Consider the following 14,839-nt stretch of genomic DNA (forward strand, 5'->3'; position numbering starts at 1 on the left):
CACAACCTGTGGGTAGGTATAATTATTATCCCCATTTTAGAAGTGACGAAACTGAGATTTGGAGAGGTTAATAACTTGCCCAAGTTCTGTAGATAAACACTTGGGGTGATTCAATCCAGGGGTACCCCACTGAAGTCTATGCCTTTCCACTGCCCTTGACCCCAAGGGTGTTCTCAGCAATTTCAAGCCTGAAGGTGTCCAGGCAGCCCTGACAGGTGGGCGGCTGGGCAGGCCTGCATGCCCACGCCAATTAAACAGTTAATCCACGGCAGAGGAAAAATGCTGGGAGGTCCCACTAGGTCTGGGCTCTATCCCTGAGCACTCTATTCAGACCAAGATAGGTCTCTAGAAAGGAACCATCTAGTTCCAGCCCTTCTTGTCACTGATGATAAAATTGAGGCCTGGGGAAGTAAAGTGACCAGCTAAGGTCACCTAGATAGTTAGCAGTGAAGTGCAACTGCTAAAGCTCTTTCTTTCTTTCTTTCTTTTTCTTTTTTCTTTCCTTTCCTTTCCTTCCTTCCTTCCTTCCTTCCTTTCTTTCTTTCTTTCTTTCTTTCTTTCTTTCTTTCTTTCTTTCTTTCTTTCTTTCTTTCTTTCTTTCTTTCTTTTTTTTTGGTCTTCTACAGACTTAGAGTAGTCAGGACTCAGCAGGATCCTCAGGGCATCTGGGAGGTGAACTACAGATAATGATGCCATGATGCCACTCCCAGTAGCAACTACACATCACTTAGTTTAATTCTACAATGTATTTACTGGGGTCCTATTTCAAGACCAATATCCTGCCAGGATAAAGAGAGAACAATAACTCAGAATAGAGGTCCTTGCTCTCTTGATCTGAACAATCAAGTGATTGTGTTATAAAGGGGTCATATGTGCATGCATGCACCCATGGATCCATTCCATGAGTATTCATTGAGAACTTCCTAAGGGCCAGGAAATATTTCAGCTACAGAGCAAATGGCCCTTGTTGGGATGTGACACTCATCTTTACCATCGTGTTCTGCTGAACCCCTACTGCCCACCTGTCTAGTCCAACTGCTCCAATTCAATGACCTGTCCTGGGTACATCCAACAAATGCAACAGGGCAGGAGAAGTGTCCAATGAATCCAATGTGTTCCATTCAAAATATTTACCTGAGTGCATACTGACCTGAAAAACAACAGCAACAAAATACAAACCTGACCAAGGCTCATCCATTCCCAGATTGGGAGGCCAGGAGGCCTGCTCATCCTATACAGAAAACTAACCCACCGTGTCCACAAACCCCGGTCACCAATGAGGCGCTGGCACCTCTGCTGTGCACCCCACCAAAGCTGTCTTCTGGTGTCTCTTCCCCTCCTCGTCTCCAGCTTCATTTTAATTTAATTCTACCTGTGTGAGTGTTCAGGGATCTGCACACAGCAGACATTCTGCTGTGCCTGCATCCCTGCTGCCTAATCAATGTGATGTCCCTGAACTTCCTTTCAAAACAAAACAAGTTTACTTTCACAAAGCTCTCCCTAGGTTTTAAACATGCCACATAAATTGATTCACTCCCTCCTCAGAATACTGTCACAAGGCAGGTGTTTTGTTATCGGCTCTTTACAGATGAAGTGACCAAGTCACAGAAAAGTAACTTGTCCAAAGTCACACAGCTAATATGTAGTGTGGCCAGGATTTGAGTCTACGTAGCATCTTCTTAACTATTGTGCTATACTGCTTCCTGGGCCAATCATTTCCCTTCCTTCCTTTCTTTCCTTCTTTCCTTCCTTCCTTCCCTCCTTCCCTCCTTCCTTCCTTCTCTTTTTCTTTCTCTTTCTCTCTCTTTCTTTCTCCTTTCTCTCTCTTTTTTTCTTTCTCTCTCTTTCTTTCTTTTTATTTCTTTCTCTCCTTCCTTTCTTTCTCTCTCTCTCTCTCTTTCTTTCTTTCCTTCTTTCTTTCAAGACAGGGTCTCCCTCTTTCTTCCAGAGTGGTCCCCCAGTGGTGCAATTATAGCTCACTACAGCCTCAAAGTCCTGGGCTCAAGAGATCCTCCTGCCTCAACACCCCCTCCCCCCGAATAGCTGGAACTACAGGCGTGCACCACCACACCTGGCTAATTTCTTTATTTTTTCTCGAGATAAGGTCTCCCTATGTTGCCCAGGCTGGTCTTGAACTCCTGGCCTCAAGCAATCTTCCCACCTCAGCCTCCCAAAATGTTGGGATTACAAGTATACACCACTGTGCTGATCTAGTCATTTTTTAGTGCTCATAAGGGTCCTCTCCAATTCAGCTCTGGCTGGAGAAAGCCTTCTGCCTGGGTTTGGAGGCTGTGCCCATGTCAGGAGGAAGGGAATGGAAGAGAAGGAAGGGAACAGAATTCTTCCTAGGAATTAAGTTATCATCAGGCCTGCTCTGAAAGGGTGGTGAATCCTGGTTACCTGAGACACCCAGACTATTATTAAACTTGCACTTCCTGAGCAGATACTAATATAGCAATACATGGTGAGCGAGGGGGCTCCAGTATCCTGGGAGGGAGGGGCCGGAAACACACTGCAGAATGTCAACATGTTGTCACCCATGAGCAGGGGACGTTCGGAAACACAGGCAGGCAGACCCAGGTGAGAGAACCCCAGGGCCTCTTCACACCTTCTCTGGGGGTTGGGGTGGCCTAAGTTTTCCCTAGAACAAATCAGACTGACCTTCTCAAGATCTGTAGTACAAAATTCCTATCTAGAAAGGCGAATGGAAACTGAGCTAATATCAATTACTGTAAACAGTGATAAGGCAATACCATTTTCCCAAGGGGTCTTGTTGGAGCAAAATGCAGTTTCTTTAACACAGCCACTGTCAGAGCTCTCAGGAAGAGATTCCAGGTCCTTTCCTGGGGGACCTGCAGCCCAGCCAGAAGACAGGCAGCAGCCCTGATGTGGAGCTGTCTGCTTGTGCGTGGGGGATCAGAGAGCTGCACTGGGGTATGAGGAAAGACAGCCGTCCCCAACCAGCATACCCGGGTGGCCCTGCCTTTACTCCCTTGACGATGGAGAAACAGAGGTGAACACTGGGCCCTAGTGAGTGTGTGTTTTATTATGTGTCTTTCCTTTTGCCTTCCAGAAAGGTGTGCTGTTACAGCTTTACAAACTGTCTCCAGACTCCCCAGTCTGACTATCATTGGCAAAAATAAAATGAACAAGTCAAAGGTGTCATTGAGGAAACAAGACGCCTGAGCGGGAGTGCTGGGCTCCCTCTTAATCCCTCAACCCGAACTCGGGACCTTGGGAAAATCCCTGGGGTTCCCTGTGCTGTCTGCACCCCTCCCTGGAGGCTGGGCAGGGTGGGCTGGGATGTCGCCGGGGAAGACCTGGCTGGGATGCGCTGCTTGGCCTCTTGATGCTGTGCTCATCCAAGACCCCAAAACTCCATTTCCCCATTGCTAAAATGGGGATCCTGCCAGGGAGCTGCGAGGATCGAAGGCGACAGCGGCGAAGAGCTCCAGGCTTGCCAGGGCGCCCAACAGGTCTGCCTTCCTCTGCCCCATTCATTTCCTGATACCTGGGGGCCTCCGGGCGTCTCACGTTTCTGAGTTTTAGGGGCCAGACGTGCCGCAAGCCAGGGGCCCGCCCAGCCCAAGGCCGTGCATCTCCCACCCTCTGCTGAATCTACGTGGCTAGGCTCTCCCCCTGGGGTGAGGGGACTCGGCCTCGGCCAGGGCCCGGCCCCCCTCGGGGCACTCCGGCGGCGGCTCCACGCTCCCGCCCGTGCGCCTCTCCCGGGCCGGCCACAGGTCCCGCTGCCTCCCAGCCCTGGCTCCAGCCCCTCCGCAGCCGCAGCCTTCAGGCCAGAGGAATTTTCCTCTGGATCCTGCTAGAAGCCTCGGCAGCAGAAGGGCAGCCCCGGCGCGCGAGCCCGCACCCGCCCGGGAAAGTTGGCGCCAGGGAGCCAGGCACGGAGCCACAGCCCGCAGGACGGACGCAGAGCCCCAGCCTCGGCCCGGTCCCCGCGCCCCGGCCCCGGACCGGCCACCGCGACAGCTCGTGCACTCACCGCAGGGTCTGGCCCGGACCTGCCCTGTCGCGCTGCCATCGTCCGGCGCCCGCGCTGAAATCCGAGCCCGGCTCCCGCTCCCCCTCCCGGTTATCTGCTGGGCGGCGCGGGGAGCGCCAGCAAGTTACGCGGCATCTGGCTAAAAATACAGGCGCCCTCCGCTTGCCCGGGCCCTGCCCCGGCCCTGCGCTCTCCCGCCCGCCAGCCCGCCGCTAATGGGATCTCTTCATTTTCTCTCCATGATTATGTCAGATGGGAAAGTTAATGCTAAGCGCTCTCCAGAGAGCAGGCACCTGCTGCCAAGCCCCGCGGAGGGGTTGCGCGCGGTGGCGCGGGCGGGGGTGCAGTCCCAGCTGCAGGTGCCGGCCGGCTGGCGCGGGGCGGGCGTCCTGCCCCTGCGGAGGGGAGGCACACACGTCCAATGGAGGTGAGGAGCTCCAAGCTGCATGGCCTCCCGCCCTGCCTCCCGCCGCCCCGAATGCCCCGGTAAATGGGCCCCGGAGCCTGCCGAGACGCGGCCGGGGTGAGCTCAGCAAACTCTATTTATGCCCCATAACCGATTTGCATGTTTTGAGTTCTTCAATCGTGTCCTGAGATACCAGTTAATCAGCCTATTCCAGATTCTGCCTGAGAGCCGCCACGCGAGACGCAGCTGGGTTGCAGGAGAGCAGAGCTGTCACTCCCCGCTGCCTCCCGCACTGCTCTGACGCTGGCGGTTAACTAGCGTCACCCGAGGCTGTGTCCGTGCAGTAAGCAACCAGTGTTCTGTCCTGGGACCACCATCACCTTTTCATGCAGTCATTTCAGGGGCAGATGTCAAAACCCATGTCTGAGGTTTTGGAGAAGACTTGGGGTGACATCATCAAGAGTAGGTTCAATTCAGAGGGATGAGGGAACCGTCAGTAAAAGCAGTGTCAGGTAACTGGGCCCCTGGTAATATGGCTTGTTCAGATCATAGGTGTTTTGTATCATGAGTCGGCTTCGTGCTGGCTTCAAGTCACAGTCAAGACACAATACCAAATGCTCTTTTCCTCTCCCACTGTCCCCTGACATTGTACAGTACAGCTGTGCGTTGGTGAGGAACTAGCATGCTCAGCGCCTATTAGCTGATGGACATACTGCATTATTCCACTTAATCCTCACAGCCACCCATAAGGCAGGCAACGCTACTACAGTTGGATAAATGAATAATCTGAGCCCAGGGAGGTAATGGGTCGAGACCAAGGTCATCACTAGTAAATGGTGGGTCCAACTGGTTCGGAGCCAAACTGATCCAAAGCCCTGCCACTAGCAGCACTAGCAAGATTCCTAACAATAGTGTGCTCAGCGCCAGGAACAGATAATGTGGGGGATGATCTTGAAGGATCATAATCCCAGCACTTTAGGAGGCTGAGGCGGGAGGACTGCTTGAGGCCAGGAGTTCAAGACCAGCTTGGGCAACATAGCGAGACCCCCTGTCTCCACACACGCACACACACACACACACACGCACGCACAAATTTAAATAGCCACGCATGGTGGCACATGCCTGTAGTCCTGGCTACTCAGGAGTCTGTGACAGGAGGATTGCCTGAGCCCAGGAGTTGGAGGCTGCAGTGAGCCATGATTGCACCACTGTTCTCCAGCCCAGGTGACAAGAGTGAGACCCTGTCTCTAAAAAAAAAAAAAAAAGTTAAAAATTAAAAAAGAAGAAAATACTATGAGAGTGTGTTGCAAAGCAAACCAGGTACTCTTCAAAGCCATGCAGCAATCGGCGGGCGTCCCAAGGAAGTAGGATAATCAAAGATCAAGAGAAAAAGCCAGGTTATTGCCAAAAACAGGGACCTGAAGTGTAATAATACTACTCCTCCCCATGGGGGTTAAAAAACTGGTATTTGAAGACGACAATGTGAGAATTCTCCAGGCAGAAGACCCTCCACAGCACTGGGGCTGAACTTGAGTATGGGCACCCTCTGGAAGGCAGCAGCCTGTCTGGATGTAAGTCATGCAGCCCCTTCCCAGCTAAAGCCCAGCTCACCCTCTAGGTCTCTTGCCTCACGCCTCTGAAAACCACCTTCCAGATTTGCTAGAATCCTCTACACAGAGAGCTCCAATTAACAAATGATGGTTACTGGAACATCCCTGATCACAGCCCGGTGGAATATCTCAAGAGATTCTAATGCACTGTTCCAACATTAATATTTAGAGAGAGAGAGAAAATTCCCTGCTCAAATGAATAAATCATATATACGATACTTTCAAAAACACGAATGCAATTGACTTTCACAATGAACTGAAAGAGATACTATTTTTTTAGCAACTATTTCTATTTGAGGATTAATTGACTCACTATGACTTGCACATTTAAAATGTACAATTTACTAAGTTTTGGCATATGTATATTCCTGAAACCAGGGCCACATAAGATAACGGGCATAATCACCTCCAAAAGTTTCCTCATGTCCCTTGGTATTCCCTGCCTCCTGCCAGCCAGTCCACATCCTTTTCAAGACTTGGTATGGTCTGTCTTAATTCAGACATCCTAATAGATGCACCACATGGCGAATTTAAAAAAAAAATTTTTGTAGAGAAGGGGTCTGTTGCATTTCCCCAACAACTGATAATATCAAACACCTTTTTCAGGTACTTATCTGCCATCTATATATCTTCTTATTTTTTCTTTTTCTTTTCTTTCTTTACTTATTTATTTATTTAATTTTTTTTGAGACAGAGTTTCGCTCCTGTTGCCCAGGTTGGAGTGTAATGGCAAGATCTCGGCTCATTGCAAACTCCGCCTCCCAGGTTCAAGAGATTCTCCTGCCTCAGACTCCTGAGTAGCTGGGATTGCAGGCATGCGCCAACATGCCCAGCTAATTTTGTATTTTTTTAGTAGAGATGGGGTTTCTCCACGTTGGTCAGGCCGGTCTTGAACTCCTGACCTCAGGTGATCTGCCTGCCTAGGCCTCCCAGAGTGTTGGAATTACAGGGGCGTGAGCCACCACGCCCAGCCTATATATTTTCTTTGGTGATACATCTGTTCAAATCTTTTGTCTATTTTTTAATTGGAAAGTTGGTTTTCTTACTAAGTTTTCAGAGTTCTATCTATACAGAATATCTGTCTTAAAGGTGAGATAAACAGATCTTACACGTAAGATATTCAAAGCTCAGTAGCAAAACATTTCCAGTCGCATTTTGGTACTCAGTTCTTATAATTCTTAAGCTGTGTCTTTCTTCATATTATACAATACTGTGGGTTATATAGAATCACAAAGAAAAAGATGTGATAGTCATAATGGACCAGAAGCTGAATACAACACACAGCACTCTGAGTGTAATGGGAAAGATGCCGAAGTATTATCAGAGGACTTAAGTTCTCAGAACTGCCAAGAATTCTTGACATTAGTCATGACCTCCTTAGGGTTGAGGCTTTGAAACTTAGACAGGCGATGAGTCAGGCAAGGCCCAAGAGGAGGAGAAAGGACACAACTACAAACATGTTGCTCAGTGAGGCCTGAGGTTAAAGGAGTTGAGATGATAAAGCTAAGGGAGAGAGCCCTTGAAACATAAATTCCAGCACTGCAGCCTGAAATGCCACAGTGGAGCTAATTATATGGTACCAATTCCCAGGTGTGGTCCCTGCCACCGGGACTGAATTCTAAATGTCTCCCAGGCAGAAACAGCTTGGTTCTCATGTTCCAAATTCCCAGTCCTTCTCCCTTGCTTTCCCCACCTACTCCTCTATGTGACTGGCACAGTGCTGGGCAGTGCTAAACACAGTGATTACTGACTGGTGTTAGAAGAATGATATCCCCACCACTTCCATGAGTCATAAAGAAACTGTAAGTCTTAGGATTCAGTTGCTATGGAAAAGATTTAGATTCCACAGAAAGAACTTTCCAACTATAAGAGATATGTGACTTGATAGAACTCATTAGTCAGAAAGGGGTTAATCTTTGCAGGAGATCCTTCAGGATGGCAGGAAAAAAAAATAACCTCAACATTTGATCTGGCATAGAGACCACTCAGTAAGCTGTATGACTTGAAAGGGTCTTTTTGGGTTCTAGGGATTCAGAAAGCTAAACTATTGTTCTTTTCCCCATAACTGACTGCCCCTCAACCTTCCCTCACAACCACACCCTCAGACCACAAATAATCATCCTGCTTCTCCATCTCCATTTTGTTCATACTTCAAGGCTGCACATTTTAATGTAGGCATTTAGTGTGCTAAGATCTGCCGGTGAGATCAAAACAAACCACCAGAAAGGAATTGATGGGCTGAAGAAAAGGCTAAAGACTCTTGGCAGACATAGACCACTGTTCTAGCCTGTAGCTTCATGGAGTCTTCAGGCTTTTCCCATCTTGCTAAATATTTTACCGACTGTCTCCTTGCAGGTCTCTCTGCGGACAAGCATAATGAAATGCTGGAGGCCTCGCCTTTGGGGTTCTGTCCTCTGGGCCACATGCAGCTATGCCAAGTGGGGATGATGTGGGAGAGAAGAAAGGGAAGAAATAGACTGTGCAGCACTTAAATCCCCAGCTTGCTCCTGGCTTGATGTGGTAGGCTGTTCTCGGTGTAGACAGGGACTCTGGGACACTTGACGGGCTGCTGCTGCTGTCAGTTCCTGCAGGGATTTCATGAGCTGGAAGAACACAAGCCTGCAGCAAAGAATCCCATGCGAGTGGAATTCTTAGGCAACTCTGCCTCCCCAGGATGATTTGGGAGAACAGGTCCAGGCTGCTTCAAATGGTGGCCAGTCAGAGACTTGAGGTGGCTGCTCTCTATAGGGACATCAGAGCTGAGATCAGGGCAGCCCCAGGATTCGAGAGAAGGGCGTCCTGGCAGCTCAGGCCCTGTAGCAATGACCATCCCGCTTAACCCTCCTATTCAATCAACTCAAACCCAGAACTCAATAGCAACAACACTATTTGCTTTCTGGACAGTCTCTTAAGAGACTCTAAATCAGTAGAGCTGTGCAGCTTTTGATAAAGGAAATAACTTTTCTGAGCGTTGATTTCTACATCAGTAAAATGAAAATAGCTTCACCCATCTCTCCAATATTGGGAGGATAATGTAAAATGCCGACCACCATTTCCCGCACACGGTAAGTGTTCCATCAATGACAGCTGACCCTCTTTTTTCCTCCTCCCCTCCATTTCTTCTCAACTAAAGCTTTTGTCAAAGGTTAACATCTCCCCCAGAGGTGTGGGGTGTCACTGATATCACCTCAACACTGGAAAATCGAGGCCTCATCACTGATTACCCAGGGTCAAACACCCATGGCCGAAATCAGGACCCCAAGAAATCTCAAAGCTCTGCCCTGCACCCAGACCTCTTGGGCTTACAAAGCACCCTTTTCAATGCCCATATTCTCTGCAGCAAAGAAACAATGTGTGGACTCAGTTGTGCCCCCATGCTCCCTGTCCGCAGCTGCCCTTGCAGTGTCCTGCCGCTGGCTGTGGCCCGCTGACCCGTTCAGCTCTTCTTCTGACCCTCCTTCCGTCTGTTCCATCCCCACCCACCCAAGGAGCCACCCCCGTTCCTAGAGACTCTGGGCACCACCGATAAGGGTGGGTACCAGGAACTCCACCCTTTACTGAGAAAGGCAGGCTGGTTTATCGCCACTCAGACCCAGCCAGCGACCACCCTGGGGAGTGTGTCAGCCACCAGGAGCATCGCTGTCAGGGAAATGTTATTAACTAGGAAGGAACTTTACAGACTGTTCCACACAAATGTCACATTGAATTGAATCAGAAATCCAACCTGACCCCCTCCAAACCTGGTCATTCCTTCTTAACCTTGATGGCAGTGACAGAAGAAAGGGAGAGGGGAATGGAGTCTTGGTTGTTTTTCTATTTAACTTTGTGTGGGGCGTGCCCAGTGGTCAATTAAGGTACTCCTGGGCCTGGCTGGAGTAAGGGATGGCAAGTGCGGGGGTCTATTTAGGGAGGTGATCAGAGCCCAGATCAGGCCCCACAGAGTTGGCACCGATCTCCATCATGTTCTTTTTAAGAGGGTTGGCAGCCCTAGAGTCTATTTTTAAACCCATGAGAAAGGTGCTGTGTGGATTCCAAAAAGGGCCAACATTAAACCCGAGATCCCTGGAGGAGGGAGGGAAGCGGGGAGGCACAGCTGAACCTAAGATTTTCTCTTCACACACACAGGGTTCCCCTTATTCCTGGGATCAGATATTGACAGTCCTTCCAAAGGGATCTCTTGGGTTACAGGCCCACTCTTTGGCACGGCTTTGGTGGAATTGGACTCCTAATGAGCTCGTGAGTTGGAAAAGGGTTTGCACACTAGGTCTATTTTTCAGAATTGAGATTTTTTTTAAACCCCCTACCCCCAGTGTGAAAAAATCCATGTGCTTTTTATATATCTGGCATCTCCCCCTTCTTCCTATTTTCAAATCATATGCTCTGGAACCCCGGCTCCTTCCTGCATGCACTGCAGAGCCCACAGCCAAGAATTTACAACAGAAAGACCCCACAAGTCTAAGTTTCCCATGGCCATAGTGCCCAGCTCCCCAGAAACCCAGTCACGGTGCTGGAGGAGGATGGGGAGTGGACCCAAGTGGCAAGCCTGCAGGAGACAGGATTATTTTACCAATAGTGAGAAATAAACAGGCATCCAAACGCCACTGTTTCCCATCAAATAACCAGATGAAGCGAACAGAATGTTTTATGTACAATAACAAATTTCAGCGTCAGTATCTGTGTCTCTTTTTGGATAAGAAATAGAACCAGAATTCCTAAAGAACAAAATGCCTTGAGATTAAGCAAATGCTTCTGCTGAACAGTTCTGGGACCACCAAGGACTCCCTGGGCAGGGAAGTAGGAGATGAGGTCTCTTCTCATCTCCGCCCAACTCAGAATCCCCAAGCCTAGCACAGAAGCAGCACTCAATACATGTTTCCTGAGCGGAACACGATGCAGTTATGTGCCCCATGTCAACCAGATAGGAGCTCCGGTCAGGCATGCTCAAAACAACAGACATGAGTTTAAGCACAATGCTGGCCACACAACAGGGGCTCAATAAATGTTAGCTGGATTGGAATCCAGTCAATTCAGATTTCTAAATGAATCAGATATTCGGGGCTGGTTGACTAAACTGTCCATGCCCCCATGTGCTGTTATGGCCCCTGTAGAAACAGCCTTGGGACCAGTGTCCTCTTCTAGGCAGAGAAGTTTCAGGTGCTTCCCATCCCAGGGCCAGGGCCGTGTTGCAGAAAAAAGCCTTCACACCCCAACCTGCCCTATCTATCCTTTCCCCACAATCTCCATTAGTCCTAAATTGCCAGTCACGCCCAAGAGAGCAATTCTGTTTCTTCAGTCCCAAGGCAGCGAAGCAGACAGCTCTTCAATAGTTTACATCTTTCTGCTGAGGATGGGAAGATGTTGGGGTGTCACATGGGTGCCTAAATAGAATTCCAAGTGCACCCACATCACCAAGAGCCCTGGCCCATGCCACAGAGCATGCCACATTTCCCCACTGTGCAAGGAATGGGCTGCATTTAGAACTGACACTTCAGAACATATTGCAGACTGGGGAGCCGAGACTAGAGTGGAAATTACACACATTTTGGAAAACGTGGATGAGCAGCACTGCCAGAACAGGCCCATTTACTAAACTACCTTCAGTGTTTCCAAACATTAGGGAAACCTTCCTCGGCAGCCTGCTGGTATGCGGGGAGGAGGAGCACATACCGGAGAAACTGCAAAATCAAACTCACTGGGACGGTGCTAATGGGCGCGGTGGCTCAAGCCTGTAATCCCAGCACTTTGGGAGGCCGAGATGGGAGGATCACGAGGTCAGGAGATCGAGACCATCCTGGCTAACACGGTGAAACCCCGTCTCTACTAAAACTACAAAAACTAGCTGGGCGAGGTGGCGGGCACCTGTAGTCCTAGCTACTCGGGAGGCTGAGGCAGGAGAATGGCGTAAACCCGGGAGGCGGAGCTTGCAGTGAGCTGAGATCTGGCCACTGCAGTCAAGTCCGGGTGACAGAGCGAGACTCCGCCTCAAAAAAAAAAAAAAAAAAAGGAAATTAGGGACTCCTTTTTTTTAAAATTGCCAAACAGGCTTAAGTACTGGCAGTGAACCCCATGGCTCCAGAGTTTCTGAAGGATGCCCAGGGGTTGGACAGCCCTGCATGGCATGCTCACCCTCAGCAATGAAGAAAGGTTCCCACCCTTCCTTAGAAATGCAACTTTGCCTGATATGAGCTGCCATCTGGAGCAGGCAGGGCCAACCAGGGGGTCCCCTGAGGCTTCTCCTTTATTTAAACAATTCACCCCAAGGGACACAGCCAGATGGGTGGCCCATTGCCAGCCAGAGAGACCTGCCCAAGATTCCAGAGGGGTTTGTGACCCTGAAATTTGGGATCTGTACCACGAGAGTTTGTTCAGACTCTGGAGCAAGGCTTTCCCTGCATGGAGAAGGTAGCCTTGAACCATCCATTGGGAACTGGGCCTGGAAGGCCCCATCCACATCCTCTAGCCCATGATGATTCACCACAGAGACCATGAGATACAGAATTAAGAGCAGGAAGGGGGAACCGATTTGAAGACAATAATAATAATAAAGCTACAGTCAGCAAGGCATTGTGACTTACGCCTGTAATCCCAGCACTTTGGGAGGCTAAGGCAAGAAGATCACTTGAGGCCAGGAATTTGAGACCAACCTGGGCAACATAGCAAGATCTCTGTTTCTCTATACACACAAAAAATTTAAATTAGCCATACATGATGGTGCGCATCTGTAGTCCCAGCTACCCGGGAGGCTGAGGTGGGAAAATCGCTTGAGGCCAGAGTTCAAGGCTGCAGTGAGCTATGATCCTGCCATGACACTCTAGCCTGGGCAACAGAGTGAGACCTTATTTCTAATAATAACAGTAATAATAGTAATAGCTACAATGTGTGAGCCAAGTATTGTTCAAAGCATGTTAGATGTGTTAACACATTTAACCCTCACAACCACCCTATGAGTTAGCAACTATTATTATTCCTATTTCACAGAAGTAGCTAAGGCACAAAAACATTAAGTCATTTGTCCAGAGTCCCCCAGGAGTAACATGATGCCTGGGGCAGTGCATGGAACACAGCAGAGGGACTGACCCTGGGCTTTGCACCATCCTGCAACCCAAGGTATTTTTAGGGTAGAGGGGGAAAACTGAAATTCAATATTCTCCAGTAAGAGTTGCTCAGTGTTGGAAATCTGGGTGCAACCAGGGCATCTTTAATAATTTGGCCATTATCTCTATTCAGAAAAGATGCCAGCCACCAATCACCATCACGTTCAATGCAGAAATGTGAGGTATCTGTTTCCATGAACTAGGCCCTCCAGGGTTTAAAGAGGGGGGAATCTGTCCTTTACAAGAGCCATAGAGAAATGGGGAGACCTTGAATCAATAATCCCAGCCTCTCCAATCGAGTTCTCTAGAATTACAACAATAACATTATCATGTAACCTCCATTGCACACTTCTGAACCAAGAGAAAGAAGCTCCAGGAGCTGGTGCTAGGCCTTCCCAGCTGGCCCAGAATGATCCTAAACTCCAAGAAAGGATAATGAGGTAGACCAAGCCCGGGGGACCCTCTGCTGTAAAACCCACTTACTCGTCATCATTGGGACCCTGCTGATAAGGGGTGGCTTCCACTGGCTAAATGCTGACTGCAGAGGTTTCCCCTCTCTTCCCAGAGCCAAAACATTGCAATTAAACCCAATTAAATTGCTAACTGGCCTACCTGTGCCTCCTGAATTTTTCCATTTGTACAACTTAACAACAGGAAGACAGGCTCCTTCCTCCAAGATGCACTTAAACTCCTTTCAACAGGGTGCTTAGCAGCTACCACTGGAAAACACCTTGGAATCAGCCCTCAACTTCCTAGTCCTGTTTTCTCTTTACTACCAAGGCAACAAGAGCAGGTGCCACCCATAGTACTTCACATGGGGCTCATCGTATTATTTTACTAATTGAAGAGGGACCATTATCTTTCTATTTAATCCTCTTATGAATTCTGGCTGGCTGCTCTTTCAGGTATCTTTTCATACAGTATTTATATCACCCTTTTTGTAACTATTTAAATTTAAAAGGTGAGGAAATAAGCTCTAAACTGTCAACCACAGCTTCATTTCTTTCTATGTTGCTTATCTGCAGAAAACCCTGCCCACTACAGGGGAATCCTAAGGTATGTGTCTAATCTGGATATTTCTTATCTGCACAATATTGAAGGGTATCTAGAGGGCCTCCTCTTAAAGCCTTGGCTTCATGTCTTTTTAAAGAATTACGGCCAGGTGCAGTGGCTCACACCTGTAATCCCAGCACTTTGCAAGGCTGAGGCGGGTGGATCACCTGAGGTCAGGAGTTTGAGACCAGCCTGGCCAACATGGTGAAACCCTGTCTCTACTAAAAATACAAAAATTAGCTGGGCATGGTGGCGTGCACCTATAATCCCACCTACCCAGGAGGCTGAGGCGGGAAAATCGTTGGAACCCAGAGGCAGAGGCTGCAGTGAGCTGAGATCACGGCACTGCACTCCAGCCTGGGCCCTGGGCGACACAGCAAGACTCTGTCTCAAACAACAACAGCAACAACGTTATGGCTGTGTCGGCAACGTTCTTTCCACCTCTGCAGTTGCATGAATTTGTGAAGTGAAGACCTCATTTCTACTCTAACATCAGTGCAGAAGTCCACTTTCATAAGCTCCTTTTCAAAGTGACCTGTCTCAGCACCCGTGACCTTGAACTCCTGAATAAAGGGATGTCAAGTGTTAGAGAAAGAATGAAAAATGCACAGTGAATCAAGCATCACACAAAAACAGCCAACGCATCATTTCTGGAATGACTGAGCTTTAGTCT

General features: G+C 48.9%; 1 protein-coding gene across 10 annotated transcripts in view; it reads right to left on the reverse strand.

Annotated features, from left to right (window-relative positions):
• Positions 1-14,839, reverse strand: part of ANK1 (ankyrin 1) — a 243,895-nt gene that overhangs the window by 111,857 nt on the left and 117,199 nt on the right. For 2 of the 10 annotated variants that reach the window (XM_033232132.1, XM_033232129.1), the window contains exon 1: positions 4,004-4,560. The exons of the other annotated variants lie outside the window; for them this stretch is intronic. In XM_033232132.1, coding sequence (XP_033088023.1) covers positions 4,004-4,042 — 39 coding nt within the window. In that variant the 5' untranslated portion in view covers positions 4,043-4,560. Of the gene's footprint in view, positions 1-4,003; positions 4,561-14,839 lie in introns of those variants that run through there. 10 annotated transcript variants of the gene reach the window in all.

The sequence above is a fragment of the Trachypithecus francoisi genome, unplaced genomic scaffold, assembly GCF_009764315.1.
Source record: "Trachypithecus francoisi isolate TF-2019V2 unplaced genomic scaffold, Tfra_2.0 Contig01440, whole genome shotgun sequence".
In the NCBI taxonomy this organism is placed as follows: Eukaryota; Metazoa; Chordata; class Mammalia; order Primates; family Cercopithecidae; genus Trachypithecus; species Trachypithecus francoisi.